The sequence below is a fragment of the Formica exsecta genome, unplaced genomic scaffold (genome assembly GCF_003651465.1).
Source record: "Formica exsecta isolate Colony F162 unplaced genomic scaffold, ASM365146v1 scaffold80, whole genome shotgun sequence".
NCBI lineage: Eukaryota > Metazoa > Arthropoda > Insecta > Hymenoptera > Formicidae > Formica > Formica exsecta.
The window spans coordinates 395,861-412,076 of record NW_021853570.1 but is presented as its reverse complement, the minus strand read 5'-3'; the positions used below and the strand labels follow the sequence as shown (position 1 = coordinate 412,076).

At 37.7% G+C, this 16,216-nt stretch overlaps 1 protein-coding gene across 1 annotated transcript in view; it reads left to right on the top strand.

Annotated features, from left to right (window-relative positions):
- The window catches only part of LOC115244222, a 40,956-nt gene that overhangs the window by 7,598 nt on the left and 17,142 nt on the right, over positions 1-16,216 (top strand). Inside the window, 2 exon segments of the mRNA XM_029821691.1 lie at positions 7,755-7,884; positions 8,954-9,127. Coding sequence (XP_029677551.1) covers positions 7,770-7,884; positions 8,954-9,127 — 289 coding nt within the window. The 5' untranslated portion in view covers positions 7,755-7,769.

Sequence of the window (16,216 nt, the reverse complement as noted above, 5' to 3'; positions counted from 1 at the left end):
AATAATAAAACTTATTAATAATCATAACGCTATAAAATAATAAAAACAACTAATAAAAATTAATAAAATTAGATAATAAATATAATAAAATAAAAGACAGAAATAGGCGAATGGCGCATTTATCATGATAGTTTTTGCTACATAAATTACGACTGTAACATTTATTATGTACGGTTTATTCGTTGCGAATGGTTATATTCAAGATCCATTATAATCACTGTCGATCGACGCGGTCGGCTGGTCGCCGTTAGAAGGGGGCTCTTAAAACACGCGATCAACTCTCGCAAGATTGATGCGGTAGCCGGCAATATTGCCGTTGTACGCCCACAATTTGTCAGTCAGGTATTTATCGTAAACGCCACTGCGTCTCTTTAACAATGTTAACGCGCCTATCCGTTTCGGATTCGCAGAGAGAGAGAGAGAGAGAACGTGGCATAAATTCTGGCAGATATTCGCAATAAAACAAAATTACATCGAAATTTTGACCCCGCCGCAACAAAATGGCATGATACGGCATTGATTATTTGCACTCGACCTGACGCTGCACTTAACACATGCATTATGCAAATCGCAAAATCCGGGCCAACATGCATAATATGCAAATCACATCGATACCGAATGTCAATGCACTTGTCCATTCCATAAAAGTCGACACGTGAGCGGATTATGTCGAAATGACCGATGTATCTTTATTAAACGATCTCAAAAACGAGACTCATCACTGACATTCATGCAATTTCAAAGAGTTTTAAATATTTTTTATTGAAAAGAGAAAAAAATAGAGTATACAGATTTTATTATATAAATCGAACATCAATTTATTCATTCCAATGTGTTTTTTGATGAAATAAAAATTTTCAGTGGAATATTAAAATGAATAATAAATGACATGTATATGTGTGTGTCCACGTATGAAATGTTTGAAGCTTATAGAGATGTTATCGGTGAAGAGAAAGAAAGGTCGAGTGCTCGACTCGAGAGGTTGTACTGACGCGACGAAAGTTCAAACGTACATTTCGAGCGCATCTGTCATTATAGGCGTGAGATGACCGAGAAATTGATTCTGTCAGAATAAGAAATTAATATCTCTATCATCGTCGAGATGGGATTCAATCATCTTTCGTCATAATGCAAGGGCCATTAGTCATTTAAATTTCTAGGAATTTGCTTGATAAAGATCTATAAGAGACAATTCGAAATGACCATGCTGTCCTTGGAATGTGTCCTTGGAATGTCTATAACTTGTCGGAGTAAAAATATCGCTGGAAAATTTTCACGATTTTTACAAAGTTAGATATTTTAAAAGACATGCATGTATTTCGCTTCAATTTCTCTCTTTTTTTTTTTTACGATAAACGAATTAAAATCGCCGACGTTATCACCGGCGGGATTAAGTTTATAGAGATTCCACGGAATCACCAACGTGTGATAAACATCGAACCGCGAAGGAATTTACGGCCGAGTCTCTGCTCATTTCGTCGCGCTTTCTTAATTAAGGAGAGATCCGTATGTAACGATATTATTTGAAAGCGAGGCAAAGAGCGAGGCGGGGGGTAGGAGCGACGCGATTTATCGTTATTATCCCTAATTGACTGCCGTTTATGTTTTATTAAACTCTTGTACACCGCCGTGACTTGCGTAAGATTGAAATCATGCGTGAGTAAGTGCGTTCAACGAGACGTGCGTTCGCGCGACACATCCGTCACCGAGCAAGAGGACACCTTTCGCGGCCTCCGTATGAGAAACAGGTTACCTTGGGAGGTACAACGACTCGAAGAAACACGGGATTCCGAGCCGAAACGAGTCGAAAGATGGGAAAAAAGGACCGCGACGGAGCAGGGGAACGGTGGGAGAGACGGGGAGGGAGACGCGGAAAGCGTATTATGCATAGTAACGATCTATTTAAAAGCGGACCGGCAAAGTCGCCGGCAATTAATTAGACACTTTTGGACAATTTAATTATTGACTTTTACGAGCCGTGCGCGAAAGGGGGCAACGCCTTCCGCGACCGAATCCCGCGAAAGGAATGCCAAAATAATCGTCGACATCGGGAGGAATCTTGGATTAAAAAAAAGACCTGTGCCTGAATCAAAATGCAACTTCTTTAATTGCTCGAGAACAATTCTTGCTCGGTCGAGGAAGAAAGAGTCCGTTGAAAATAAATAAGTTACGATGATAACTTGGCGAAAATAAAAATCAACTTTATAATATATTTCAGGAATATTTATAAAATGATAAAAAAGCTTATCTTATGGCACGCCTTTGTATATCTTTATATACAACGATAGTGTGCTAAATTTTACATTTTTATCGTCGTATAATAAAAAAAAAGCAAAATAAAACTTCGTATAAATTTATATTCATAAAATTCAAGTTACCATCTGGCAAAATCATGCAGACAGACAAAAACAAATTGCATCAATTTTTTAAATAGTAATCGGATCGCGCGTCAATTGATATTCCTGCTTGATTAGGCGTCGAAATCAGCTAGCGTAACGCTATCGAAAAATCTTATACATTATGTTTCCGCGTATTGGTATATATGCAAATCTTCGGAGCTCGCGCGCAGTCATCAAACTTCGTATCAATGTCAAACATAAATTCTCATACGCGATCTATTCCGTTAACAAGAGAGATGCAAATTTTCGCGCCGCTTATGAAATTTTAATACTCGCGAAGCCATTTTGGCCATTATTTGGCCATTTTGTCTCGAGAATTATCGTTTTTAAATACGGTGGTCTTCTCACAGGAAGGATATTTTTTTAGAACATTTGTGTTTCTAAGCATAATTCTTTTCAGCAGATTAAAAGTTTGACAGAGTCTATTTTTTCATCATTATTTTTCTATCTCGTTATAGATAAATTAATTATTTTTAGTATCTATGGGACGAATTACTTCTAATTATTCGCTTTTAGGTTGCAATTTTCTGCCAATTTTCCATCTTTACTGTAAAAAAGACCGACTAAAACTTTAGACAAAGTGTCTACAGCTTTTTTGTAGACACACTGTTTCAATTTTCAGACACACTTTTCTGAATTTTCAAAAAAACGGTTTTGATGATCAAGACAGATCGTCCGAAATTTCTTTCAGATACCCAGATCTGAAAATTCAGACAAAAAAGTGTCTAAATAAAAAAAAAATTTTTTGTAGTGAAAATTTAAAACAACTTATCTCGTTGTGTTAAACTCGCGAAAGAGAAACGAAAAACTCAACGAGTGGTTTTCGTATCGTGGCCTTTAAAAGGCGCCTGTTTATATTTCGACGCAATGATGAGGAGAACCGAAGGAATCGCACGGAATACTAATGCACCGCTCTTTTCGTGGCGACGGTAATTGCGAGAGCACGCGAAAACGCCGCTATTAACATCGGGTTCGCGTATATTTATGCGATAACGGGGTTTCGCTTATACATATATCCCGTGTGTTACAATCGCCGTCGATGGCGGCGAAGTTTCGGGCCTGGGCCCCGAATCTGCGCTCGTCTGCGCACGTCGGTAATTTAAGCACGATAATTTTTAATTTTTATACGTTGAAATACACACGGATACCGCTATTTTTAGGCTGAAACTGATTTCCGGTCCTCTCGTGCAGTATTAATTCTACTGCATAAAGTACCAGTATATATACATATAATCTTGCTCTCATATTTGTGTGAGTGGAGGCTATCTTAATTTTTTCTTCTCAGTAGCAATTGAGAAAGTGTCTTCAAGTCGCCTCGGTAGTCATTTTTAACATTCTGTGATAGCAAAATGTATATGTGATTGAGTTTCGTTATCTGGGTAGATTTCCGAATAAATTAATTCTTTACGAGGCGTTACCTCGTAAAATTTTTATGGAAAATTATTTTATTTTTATCGCGGTGATTTTTTCGTAAATTACCATTATGGATATCGAAGAGTTTATAGTACTCTTAAATTTCATTTCAGATAACAATCAGTCCAAATTGGCTCTTAATCACAGATTTGTAAGCACAGATTCTCTCTGCCGCGTAGTAGACTCCATAACTGAATCTTTTCGTTCTCCGAAATCCATCTATAAATTCCACACAACGTCGATGAAAAACTGGCTTCTTCGACATTGATGTCACCACGTCTAGAAGTCACCGCTTTCTACCATTCTTCCGCGATCATTTTGTTTATTGACCGTGACTGTTGGCACTATTACGAAATAACTCGCGCGTATGACATACGAACACGTATCTACCTATGCATTTCGCACTATCTAAATCACTATAATTTGTCGGTTGAAAATAGGTACGTGTGCAAATTGGTCGAATTGCACGGCACGTCGAGCGGGAACGACGCATCTTCTTATTTTTAAATTTTTGACGCAGCTCTAATCGCATAAAATTATAGAAGTTACTTGGATAAAAGAGGAAACGTATGCTTTTGACACTTTCGTATCTTTATTATTTTATATCGATAAGCGCGCTCGAAAACACGAATAATCTGCCGCTGATTAAAAGCTAGGTAGTAAAATACGCGCAGAGGCTCGTATTAATAAAAAAAAAAAAAAAAGCTAAATATCTAAGATTTAAAATATTAATGTACTGTTTAAACATCGATAGAAACATATGTAAAATGCTAAAAAATATCAATTTCTAATATTCTTAAAAAAAAATTCTTTGAAATTATCAATACCTCATACTGCTAGAGTAGATTAGGCCCTTAAAATTACAAATTATTATGATATTTTATAATCATTAACATGTTTCGTATTTTTGTATAGGAAAAAAAATTATAAAGTTATTATTACGTTTTTTTTTTTAAACGGATTACAAAGACTTTTTTACGCGAGAATTACGTCTCGCTAGGTTAGTGCCACGAGACAGGATGTTGAATGTGAAAAAGCGCGTTCCGATATTATGCAACGGTGATGTTCGGACGAAAGAAATTCAGGATAGCTCACGTGTCCGGTAAAGAGCCGTCCGACCACAGGTATATTATATCTATCGTACGTTGAATCTCTCTTTTTTTTTCTTGTGTGGCGGGCATAATGCGCGCTTTAGAGGACGTCGTTTATGTCTCGTGCGAGCATCGATATAAATTGCACGCGCGCGCGCGCTCACAAGACCGGATCAATAGAGCAAGAAATACCGGCGGGCAAGGAGCTTAGCGTTATGCGCAATCGAGCTGATGGCACGCGTAAGATAACACGTGTGCGGCGCGTTGCAACGTGCGGAACGCAAATCGAACGTGTGCATCTGGTGCAGGTGTTGACGGACTGTAAAGAGGTACATACGGAAAAGTCTTGCACTTCCTGCCAAGTCGCGCTTACCGTTGTTTAAGGATGTTTTGCCTGTACAATAGTAAAAAGCTGTCGAAATTAAAAAAAAAAAACAAACATATTTCTTATGTTTATACTATTTGGAAAACCAAATAAATAAATCCGGATTATAAAAAGGATTAAAGTATCATAAAATAATGTGGTTTTTAACGTCTTCATAAAAGAAGATAGTTATAAGGCTAGCATCTTTCTTATTCGGACGTGTTATACGGTATCGGCAATAATTTTGGCAATCAATGGAATAACGTATTAGCATCCCATTAAAGCGTCGATCAACAGAATCCGTATAGTTTAATGCACACGAATTTTTGAAACAGTGTCGCTATTGAAATTGCGCTTTTATACCTTACTTAATAGGAGCAGCGACGTTTACGATTTAGAGAGATTTATAGACACTGTGACCAATAGGCAATTTTTTAAATCAGCGACTACGTGAAACCCATAAATTTTTCTTTCTATGTATCTCGTGTATTCGTTCAGCCATCGAGAAAAATTGGTAGTTCGTTCGCTTTACACGAATTTCCGAAAAACGCTATAATTGAATTCCGAGATGAGGATCCATCGTTTTTATAGATACATTTGATGAGACAGATGGTGAATTCATAATTCACTTAACAACAGATCCACTTATCCCGGACACCTTTGACATTTTTTTAATCGACTAATCTCGTTTTAATACCGATTCTTACGCGAAAAGTGTCACTTATATCTACCTGAAGGGGAAAAAATTTTCTGTCAGAGCTACACTTTCTTCATCGTCTTTTTCTCCGTCAGCTGAGAGGCATTTAAGCATACGTCAAAGTAATTTCACGATGAGCAAAGATAAATAAAGAGAGGGAAGAAGAGAGAAAATTTAATCAAAGTGCAATCCGGTTACAAGTGCAATGCAAAAGATGCGTCTCACCGTTAATAAATTATTAACACAATTTCGCCGAGAGCTCGCGGTGTAATTACCGCGCACTCGTTAGCATTTACCCGCGCTAAGATTCAATAGTTGGACTTTGGACGCGACTCGATATTAATATAATCGCGATGTGGTATTAATAATTTCCGACATCTGCCGTTGTGGAAATCCCTTAAGCGTGAAGATTATTGCGAAAGAGTGATTACGCACGTTGTAGGCGAATAAAACTAGTCATTTACAACGCTTATTAAATTTCTCAAAGACAAGCGGATCGCGCGATGTAAATGATTATTATAAGTGAAAGATTCAGGCTCTTTAATTGAATTTTAATAACATGTTGCACAAAATCCAAAAAGTAACAGAATTTTTACAGGATCTCACTTTGTCACGCGCTCTTTTTAGCGCTGATTTGCATAAAAGATTTACATTTAAGGAGACGCGAGACGCGATGATGAATGGCGAGATTAAGCAGACGTCAAATATCTCGTCATTTTGAAAAAAAAAAGAGCTTAGACGGCACGCCGATAACGGGCCTCTGATTAATAACGACGATCGCGTTTTCTTTTTTTCCAGTCACACACACACACAGACAGATATATATCCATCTCCTTCTCGCGTCTCGGATCCCTGCGGCAGAATTTCCGAAATTGCGCTTGCGCCTGTCGTCGGAGACTAATGAAATTATTCAGATGACGAGGCATAATCATCGACCGGCGATTTATCACTCGCGCGAGAGAGGAACTAGATTATATAATCAAGCCCGATATAGTCGCGACTCACTTTTGACATCTAATATGATTTGACAGGAATTGACAGAACTCTCGACGATTATCGTCTTCGAATCTATTGCGATAAAAATTAAATTCTTGCATTTCTTGCAATTTATTAATTCGAAAAAAGAGAAGATAGATTCGTGCCTCGTGAATTTCTCGCAAATCCAGCATGTCCAGCGTATACCAGCATCTATTACGAGACATAAAAAACGCGGGAAACATCGAAGGTTCGATTCTGTGTACCAATGTCCCGGGGTTAATTGCAATTCTACTTAACGACCGTAATCATAACACTTCCCGAACCGGTTGTACCAAAGAAATTCAAATTATTACTTTAATGGCTAAATGATTCTAATGGCTAAATTAGTATCCTTTCAATTTTCGCGTGTATTTCTACGCTTCATGCTTGCACGTCGCGTGTGAGCGATCTTAAAGCAAATATATAAAAAGTCCATCATATCGCTATTGCATGTAGAGAATTAATTCATTAACGTAACGAAAAATATAATTTCTTTTATATCTCATTTGCTTTACATATCTCTACATATTTTTCTCGCAATAAGCGTTCTTGATGTGTGCGTGGAATTCTGTTGACAAATGCGTGTTTATGGCCGAGCGATGGAAATGAAAGTCTCTTGCGTAATTTCGCGGAATTAAAAGCGATCATTAATAATGATCTTGGGATTTTCCACGACGCGAAACTCGTAAAACTCCCGCTCTCTCTCTCTCTCTCTTTTTTTCTTTCACCGTCGATTCCATTTACGATCTACATTTATTTATTTATCTTTGCAGAATGCTGTGGGGAAGATGCGTTCTCTAGCTCTCGTTCTCGCGAGCTGCTTCCACTTCCTGCAAATCGTCGTTCGCTGCCAGGAATTGTCGGTCATCAGACACTCCGATGGCGATATTTTTACCATCGAAGGTAAATACGTGTATATTTTCTAATATTATCATTGTAATTATCATCGTCGATGGCAACAATAGCGGCGAATGTAAAAGGATTTTTCGCTTCTTCTTTTCGTCGCTGCCTCAATTCTATCTATTCGATTTTTCTCGCGATGCTGTGGAAATAATGACATTATGACGCGTTGCGTATTGTTGCGTCCGATTCGGGCCGCGCGTGATTTTCCGGTACACGGAAGCAAAATGCGATGATTCGAGAGCGACGATTTTGTGCCCACAAATTGTATGACACAAGCGCGCTACACGTGAAGTAAAAAGACGCTCGTAACGGATTAACCGTGAAATTACGATGTAACGGTTTGACAGCTGTCCGACCTGTCCTTGCTCGGCTGAATTATACAGCGTGTCCTGACGGAACACGCGACGACTTATACGTCACCTTTTTCGACAATCTCGGGTTACCAAGAGATCCACGCGAATCACGTTCCACGCACGAGCAACTTGTCGATTCTCGAGAAATTGGCTGATTAACAGTTAACGTACGATGATTTATTGTAATGCGCGACATGAACAACATGTGATAACTGAAATCAAGGAAATAAAAATTACAGTTGGATAAAATTAAATAAATAAAGATACAGTTTTAAAATTCAACCAACGAAGGAAATATTGCAGACTGATAATCGTATATTTTTAACCGTGTTAAAATGTAACTGATATATTTAAATAATTTTATTCATACCTCTCTTGGAGAAAAAAATCTATCTATGTGTGTGTGAAGGCTTTTCTCAAAAATAGCGCACGATCCAAAATAAATAAAAAAAAAGTTTTAAAAAAGCTGTATATGTATGTCGAATTATTACTGACTTTTCAAAGAAACAAAATGTGAGTATTTTCGCTGAAGATCAATGAAATCCTTATTGATCTTCGGTGAAATCTGCTTTAATTGATTCAGTTTTCGCTAATTTAATTTAAGAGAGTAGATTAAAACGTTGTTGAATTTAAAAAATAAAAAACCACGATCTATATAAAAAAAATCGCGTAAGATATGTGTCTCGAGATAAAACAGTTTATAAAACTTGTTACAGGTTCCTGTACAGAAGCCTGTACAGTACTCAGCAGCGGCACCGCCAGCCCTTACTCCCGTAGTTCCTCGAGTTCCTCGAGTCTGCTTGTACCGAATAGTTCCTGCACGTGCCAGTGTAACTTCGATCTGCCGATATTTCGGGAGGATCTTCACATATGCGTCAACGATATCCACGGTAAAGTATAAAAACTCTTGCCAAGGCTCTAATTATGAAATCATTCGCTATGAAACAAGTGGCAAATCATTGCGCGAACGTTGATGATTTCCGATTGCGCCTTCCGTTACTTCCTCTTGGCCAGCTGGTCTAAATTAAGCAGCAAAAGCGTTCGCTCACAGACGGCGGATTTATCCAGCTAATTCTCGTGGATTTAGTTCGTCGTCGCGAATCACAGCGGTATTCATCGACGCGATTCATCTCGACTGAGCTACTTGATGCGTAATCACGTATGTCTTACGGATTATTTGTCTCGAATTATCGTCGTACTTTACCGTTGTGAAACGGAAGCGCCAAATGTTCATCGTAAAAAAAAACTGACTGAAACTTCAGACAAAGTGTCTGCAACTTTTTTGTAGACATACTTCCATTTTTAGACATACTCTTCTAAACTTTCAGAAAAATGATTCTGATGATTAAGACAAATTGTCTGAAATTTCTTTCAGATACCCAAATCTGAAAATTTAGACAAAAATGTGTCTAAATTTTTAGAAAACTTTTTACTATATTTCTTAAAAACTGCAAGGAAATTGCGATATCGATCGACATTGAAAATTTCTCGAGTGCGGGAATGCGCGGAGCGTGTAATGAAGCTAATTATTTTCTCGTACACGTGCAAGTAAAATGAAATATTACCGCAGGATTTCGCGACAACAGTCGTTCGATTCCTTCGCACTGTCGAACATATATAATTATCTCATGCGATAAAAAACGAGGGGGAATGTATGATTATGTCCCGTACCCGATACAGTGCCCTTCTTTCCCATCGCGATATTAATAATAATAATGATAATAATACCGCGATATTATTTATTACACCGTCATTAATTTTTCGCGCAACCAGACCGGTAATCGAAATATCGTCCGCGTTAGGTGGTCGCCGTACACGGTATCGGTGTACCACCAGGTGTAGCCACCCCGGAAGTGTGTCGTCTCCTTCCCCTCTCCAATTCACCGGCAATATCTCCGGAGTACCGTTTTTAAGCTGACGATCGCGATTGGTCGCCGTAGGCAGAGGTAAGGCCGCGCAAAAATGACGCATCCCGCTCGACCAATGCAATTTCGGGCTGCATTAATGTTTATCCTACATACGTGGTGGCGAACGTCGCGCGATTAAATCGCCGACCGGGCCGGACGAATTTGGATAATTTCTCCCTTTCTCCCTACTTTACTCTTCATCCTCGTCCTCGTCGTCGTCGATCGATTTTTTCCCCGTTTAAAGGATCTCACTCGAACAATTTTTGGGAATTGGCCTAAGTGAATACCGCACTTACGTGGGGAACCGCCTTTTACGTCGTTAAAAACTGTGCGAAGGAACGTAATTGTATACGATGAAGGGTGAGAGGGGTGAGGATGTGTGACGTATATATATGTATGTATATGTGAATGTGTGCCGGTACACAGCAGGGTACCATCGCGTGCGTGTACTGCCGGGGTAGCTGATGAATTGCCGGGTGTGCGTTAGGGCTCCTTATAATTTATAAGGGAAACCCACATTCTCCGGCGGTTCGATCTTTTTGCCGATAAATTTGCGAGATCGCCGATTTATTCCGGTAATGAAATTGCCAACGTGGCGATAATGTTTTTTTTCCGTGTAATGCTCCAGGAAATCGCCCACTATCAAGTACATTTGTTGATATATCTCGAAAAATATGAAACTAATTATATAAAATAATTAATAAATAAATATGTCTTCGAAATGTCTTCGATGTAGGAAGACGAAAAAAAAAAAACCTCTTATCTAATTGCATTTTTTAATATCGACCTTTCCCGGTAAAAATATTTACATTCGCGAGGAACAATTTCATATCGCGTACCGCAAGCTTTACCCCTTTCATCTGGCGGTCGAGCGGATTTCTCGGCGCGCGGGCATACCGTTCTCAATCGAACCGCGTCATCGGAAATGATTGCTCCAGCTGTTCGAGCAGGCTCCGTCTGTCCGGTGCGTTTCTAAATCGCCTGCTATATACGTAGCATTAAAGCGACGCGATGTGTCAGAAAGAAGCGAGCCGAGTGATTTGCGAGATTTGCGTTGAAATGAATGAAATTGTTAATTAAAGTAATCTTTAGTTTTGATTATTGACGTATGTACCTTACGCTCATACATTTCAATTGTATGATTATAATCATACCACAAATGTTATAAATACAGTTATATAATACAATCATGTTATTAAAAAATAATTGAGACATATACATAATGCAGTGATTTGTTTATTAAATTCATCGGCTTACATTCGGCATTAATCTTTTTTACGAGCTGTACAAATCGGAGGATATTAATCAGGATTATGGAACCTTGACTTTTCAAAAGTGTCGAGAGAATATATCTTGTGCGGTTATTTATTGAAACAGTAGCGGATACGCTTGCCACTTTCAATAGGCTTTCCATCGCACGAATAGAGACCATATGTTATTGATTCTGATTTATGATATGATTCTCGAATTATAGATCTCACTTCTCTCATCTCTTTCTCTCTTTTTTCTTTAACTAATATCACATTATTTTTAATATTAAAATCTCGTTGTGTTACTAGTTTCGGCAACCAAAAAGATTGATTTAAAATGCACTGATAAACTATACTATGGGCGATATTTATACGATATTTATTGCAACAATTATAAATTTATCACTACTTTGATATATTGTACTTAAACTTTTTGGATGCATAAACACAACGAACTATTTGGATTATAAATAATGAATTCCTCGTTATACGATTATTTATCGTTAACAATCCATTATCGTTCATTATTGCTGCATCCGCGGCTCTCTCAGAAGCATTAAAACACCCCAAATTATGTACCAATCGTTCGCCCCGTCGCGAGCACGCAACGTCGGCTTTTTAACCACTTATAACGTCGATTTTTTCCTCGCGTCCTGTTACACTCCTCTACGATATAACTTATGTCGCACATCATAAAGACCGCGTAAAATATGTATAACGGTTGCGGCAGCGAGAAAAAAAAGAGACAGATCGGGCGTATTAAACTTAAGAATCCAATCTATTCTGCAGTATAAAAAATTGATATTTTTTAGGATCTTTTTTTGTGCAAGAATATTAGAAATTGATCTTTTTGGCACTTTATATATGTTTTTATTAGCGTTTAAACATACGTCAGTATTTTTAAATCTATATTTTAAAATTAGATATTTCAATTTTACTGAAATTTATTCATTTCATGAAGGCCAGAAAAATATTAATTATTAAATTTTTTAATTCAATTTAGGTTTAGTATCTCTAGAAAAGTATTTCTTTCCATTTAAAAAAAAAATGCAGTTATTTGATCCATTAGTTTTCAAAATATCCATCACACCAACTTTGAAAACAGTATTTTGAGGAAAACACATTTAAAGTTTTGCAGGCTCATTTGAAGACCCACTCGCTATCTTATTCTAAGTCTTATAACTCTGTCAATTTTGCAAATTTTTCAATAAAATTTGAAAGATATATTCACACATAATACTTTCAGAAAATTTAAATAATTAATTTTTTCTACTCTCTAAAGTAGTCTGGACTCTTAATGTTGTTAAACTCATGCTACGCTGATGATAATCAGTTTTGCTTTGAAGAGCAGCAAATGATCATAATCAGTTTCATAATCAGTGTGATCTTTCAAGGATCTTACCCGACATCTGTTTGCATGATATATGTCTTCGAAGATCCAATAATCATTTAGTACATTAAAATATTTCATGCGCAAGATTTTCGTGCGTGGAAAATTAATTATAACTCGATTGCAATTGAGATTACAAATCTGATACAACGTCGTTAGAAAGATTAATTATTTATTTCTATAAATATATATATATATATATATATTCAACTTTTATTTACTCAATTTTTATTTATGTTTTATTTATGTTTTAATAAAATATTTGTATACAACATTAATGAGAATGCGACTGTAGAGTGCATCGTGGTGGAGATTTTACAGCACGATGAGCGCATCAAGCGGTCGTTAATGAGTACCCGGAGATTTATTTACATCATTAATCCGACAAATCACTCTTGTCCCGGTATCCGCCAGGTAAACGTCATGTTTTCGTACGAAAGACGGAATTACGATAATCAAAATATATATGAGAATTATCTCTCGGTGGGGAGGGGTTTGTTGCTGCCGGGAGGAAAACTAACCCGTGCGACCTCGACGAGCAACCTTGCATCGGCGCTCATCGTCATTAATCTCTAATTTCCGCACCTGCAATAGGTAACTGTCCGCGCGTGTGTGAGTTGGGCCCACGTAGACGAGGAAAATTGTATTCGTATGCGAGTGAAGATTCTCGAGACCCCGACTCGGGCAAGAAACGGATCCCCCCCCCCCTCTCCCCCTATAATAACACGCTTATGGGAGATATCAGCAAAAAGAAGTCTGTACGTTAGGCTCCTCAGACTTCTCGTAGATCAAATTCTGAATATATTTGAGTATTATTGTTAACATACTTTTCTTTTTTCCCCTCCAACATTATCGCATCATATCCATGAATGGAAAAGTATTGCATACTTCGATTCTCGCCTGAAGGGTGATCGTCGGAGAGGGAAAAGTCAAGTATTTTGAGCATTTATAAATCTCTTTATGCGAGATACTCGAGAGGTATAAATCGATGTCGAAATAATATTTATATTTAACGCGCGCATTTAGAATTGTACAACAATGTACCTTAACAACTTGACAGCTTAATTTGTCTACGGTGAAACGAGTAAGCGTTCTATGTGAGTATTAGAGAAAGAACCTGTATGTGAATAGTGGTGTCTATCGCGGTTCTTATCCATTGAATCGAATCGATGAAATTGAAAATGGGTATCGTGCGTTGCAATCAACGAGAGACGGCAGACTCTTGGTTATCCCTTCGCCCGGAGAATTGCTCTTCGCGAACGATAATAGAACGCAAGACCGGTAATTTCTGCGATGAGAGTCCGTGCGCTCTCCGCGTTTATTAAAGCAAACTCTGCATCTCATTCGATCGTATATTACGATGCTCGCTCAATACTCGGCCGACGTTCCATTGCGATCATCTACTACTAGTATTTACGTACTCTCGATGCTAGTAATTATCTTGTTCTCTCCTGTAGAAATTAACTGTTTTCCACTGTATTAACTTCTGTGGTGTAAATAAGTAAATAAGCTCACGCAATTGCTATTTCGGGTTTTATTATATTTTTTTGTTACATGTGTATGCAGAGATATAAATAAAAATATAATAAAAACTTTTATTATGCATCTAAATGAAAATTAATTGAATTATATCGAGTAATTCACCGCAAAAGTCTCATTAATCCACTAAAATTATTGTTTATTACATTAAAATTCTGTTATCTATCTTTATTATACATATTATATTTTACTCGCTGCACAAATAGATCTTTGACACATTAAGAAGTAGAGACCGGACAGTCGTCTATTATTATAGTAAGCAAATCGTGAAAGTCTAACCGTACAGTTTCACCATCTGCATTTAGATTTTTCCTAATGTCCTAATCAAGGATACATAAACACGAGATGTGGGTAACCAGACAAGAAATAATTAGCTTCGTGCAAGCGTCCGATGCTGAAACTCATTTGCGGCGATGATCGTTTCGGCTTTTGCTTTGTCGCTCGTTTTTTGCACTACTTCGTGTCTACAACATCGGACACGAAACACATCGCGGTCCTAATTTATTTCAAAATCTCCCCTTACAGTTACCCTCGATTCGCAGAGAAGTCAAAGAAACCACGAGAGAGATCCTTGAGCTCGTATTTTAGGTGAGAGATTCCGTTTACCTCGCCGGTTTGGGTCTCCTAATTAACGTAATCAACACTGACAGCTCACTGACACGTTACGTTCCCTCAAAATGATGCTGCGTCGCGGATCGATCGTTAGCGGGCTAAAAACCGCACGCAACGCGCGTGAAAAAAGGTCTCTCAGCGAGTTTCCTTATTACGGGAATTTTCTCGCCGTCGTGTCCCGCGACTTTGCGAATAATTATAATTTTCGTCGACGGCGCGTGAGAATTGTCGAGGGTAAACAACGGAGATTTACCGTTCAAACGTATTTCCGTGATTTTTTCTTGCGGTTAAGAACGTCCCTTTTGTGCGCTTTGCAACATTTATTCGATAACTCTTCGCAGACTTTTTTAAATGCATATTATCAAAATGCATAGTGTTCATTCGCGGTTTGTCTTATCCCGTTGTCTGTATATTTTGCGAAGAAATTTAGACTATATGTGATCTTAACCGTTCTCTCGATTTCTATCCTACCGTCAAGAATACATCGCGATTGGCTGCTACTTTGCCCCGTAGGCCTTGCGGTTCACCCTGGAGGGTCATGCGGAGATTCCACCTCGTGGCTCGTACATTTTGAACGTTCTTGCTTGTCTGGAACCGATCCAGTAATGATGCAATCGTGCGAGAGTACGTGTTTCTGTGTTATATAGCGAAACCTAATCCTCGGCACAATCTGTAAGCATCACTTATGCGTTTCATGTCTGGCACCTGGTGAGGTCTTCACTATCGCTACGTGCAAATTTCGATTTGAACTTCTTCCCGAAGAAACAATATCGTGCAATATCGCCGTACAATGTTGATGATATTACGTATAAATGATAAATTATATTGCTATCTAATGTAATGACTGTAATATTGAACTAAACAAATATCTAGAGAATGATATTTGTAAGCGAATGATTAATTATTTAAATTATTGATGATTATATATATATATATATATATATGAGATATCAGCCGATATAAAATATTACTCTGCGGAAATTAATTAAAAGTGAAAATAATGTACTAGCAAATACCCAGGTAGCAAGGTGTCGTCATTATAACGTCATTTTTTAGTCACTGGTTACGTCAAATTCACTTTTGAAACGACGTAAAAGTGACGTTAGAATGACGGTCCTAAGTCACAGACCGTTGACGTCATATCTATGACGATAAAATGACGACATTTCTCTAATATAAGATGACGTATAAAATTGGTGAACTTTGGCTACATCTCGAAATTTTGCGTTCTTTCAATTGTACAAATCCATTGGATTTTTACCTCTTTATCAAATAGAATAA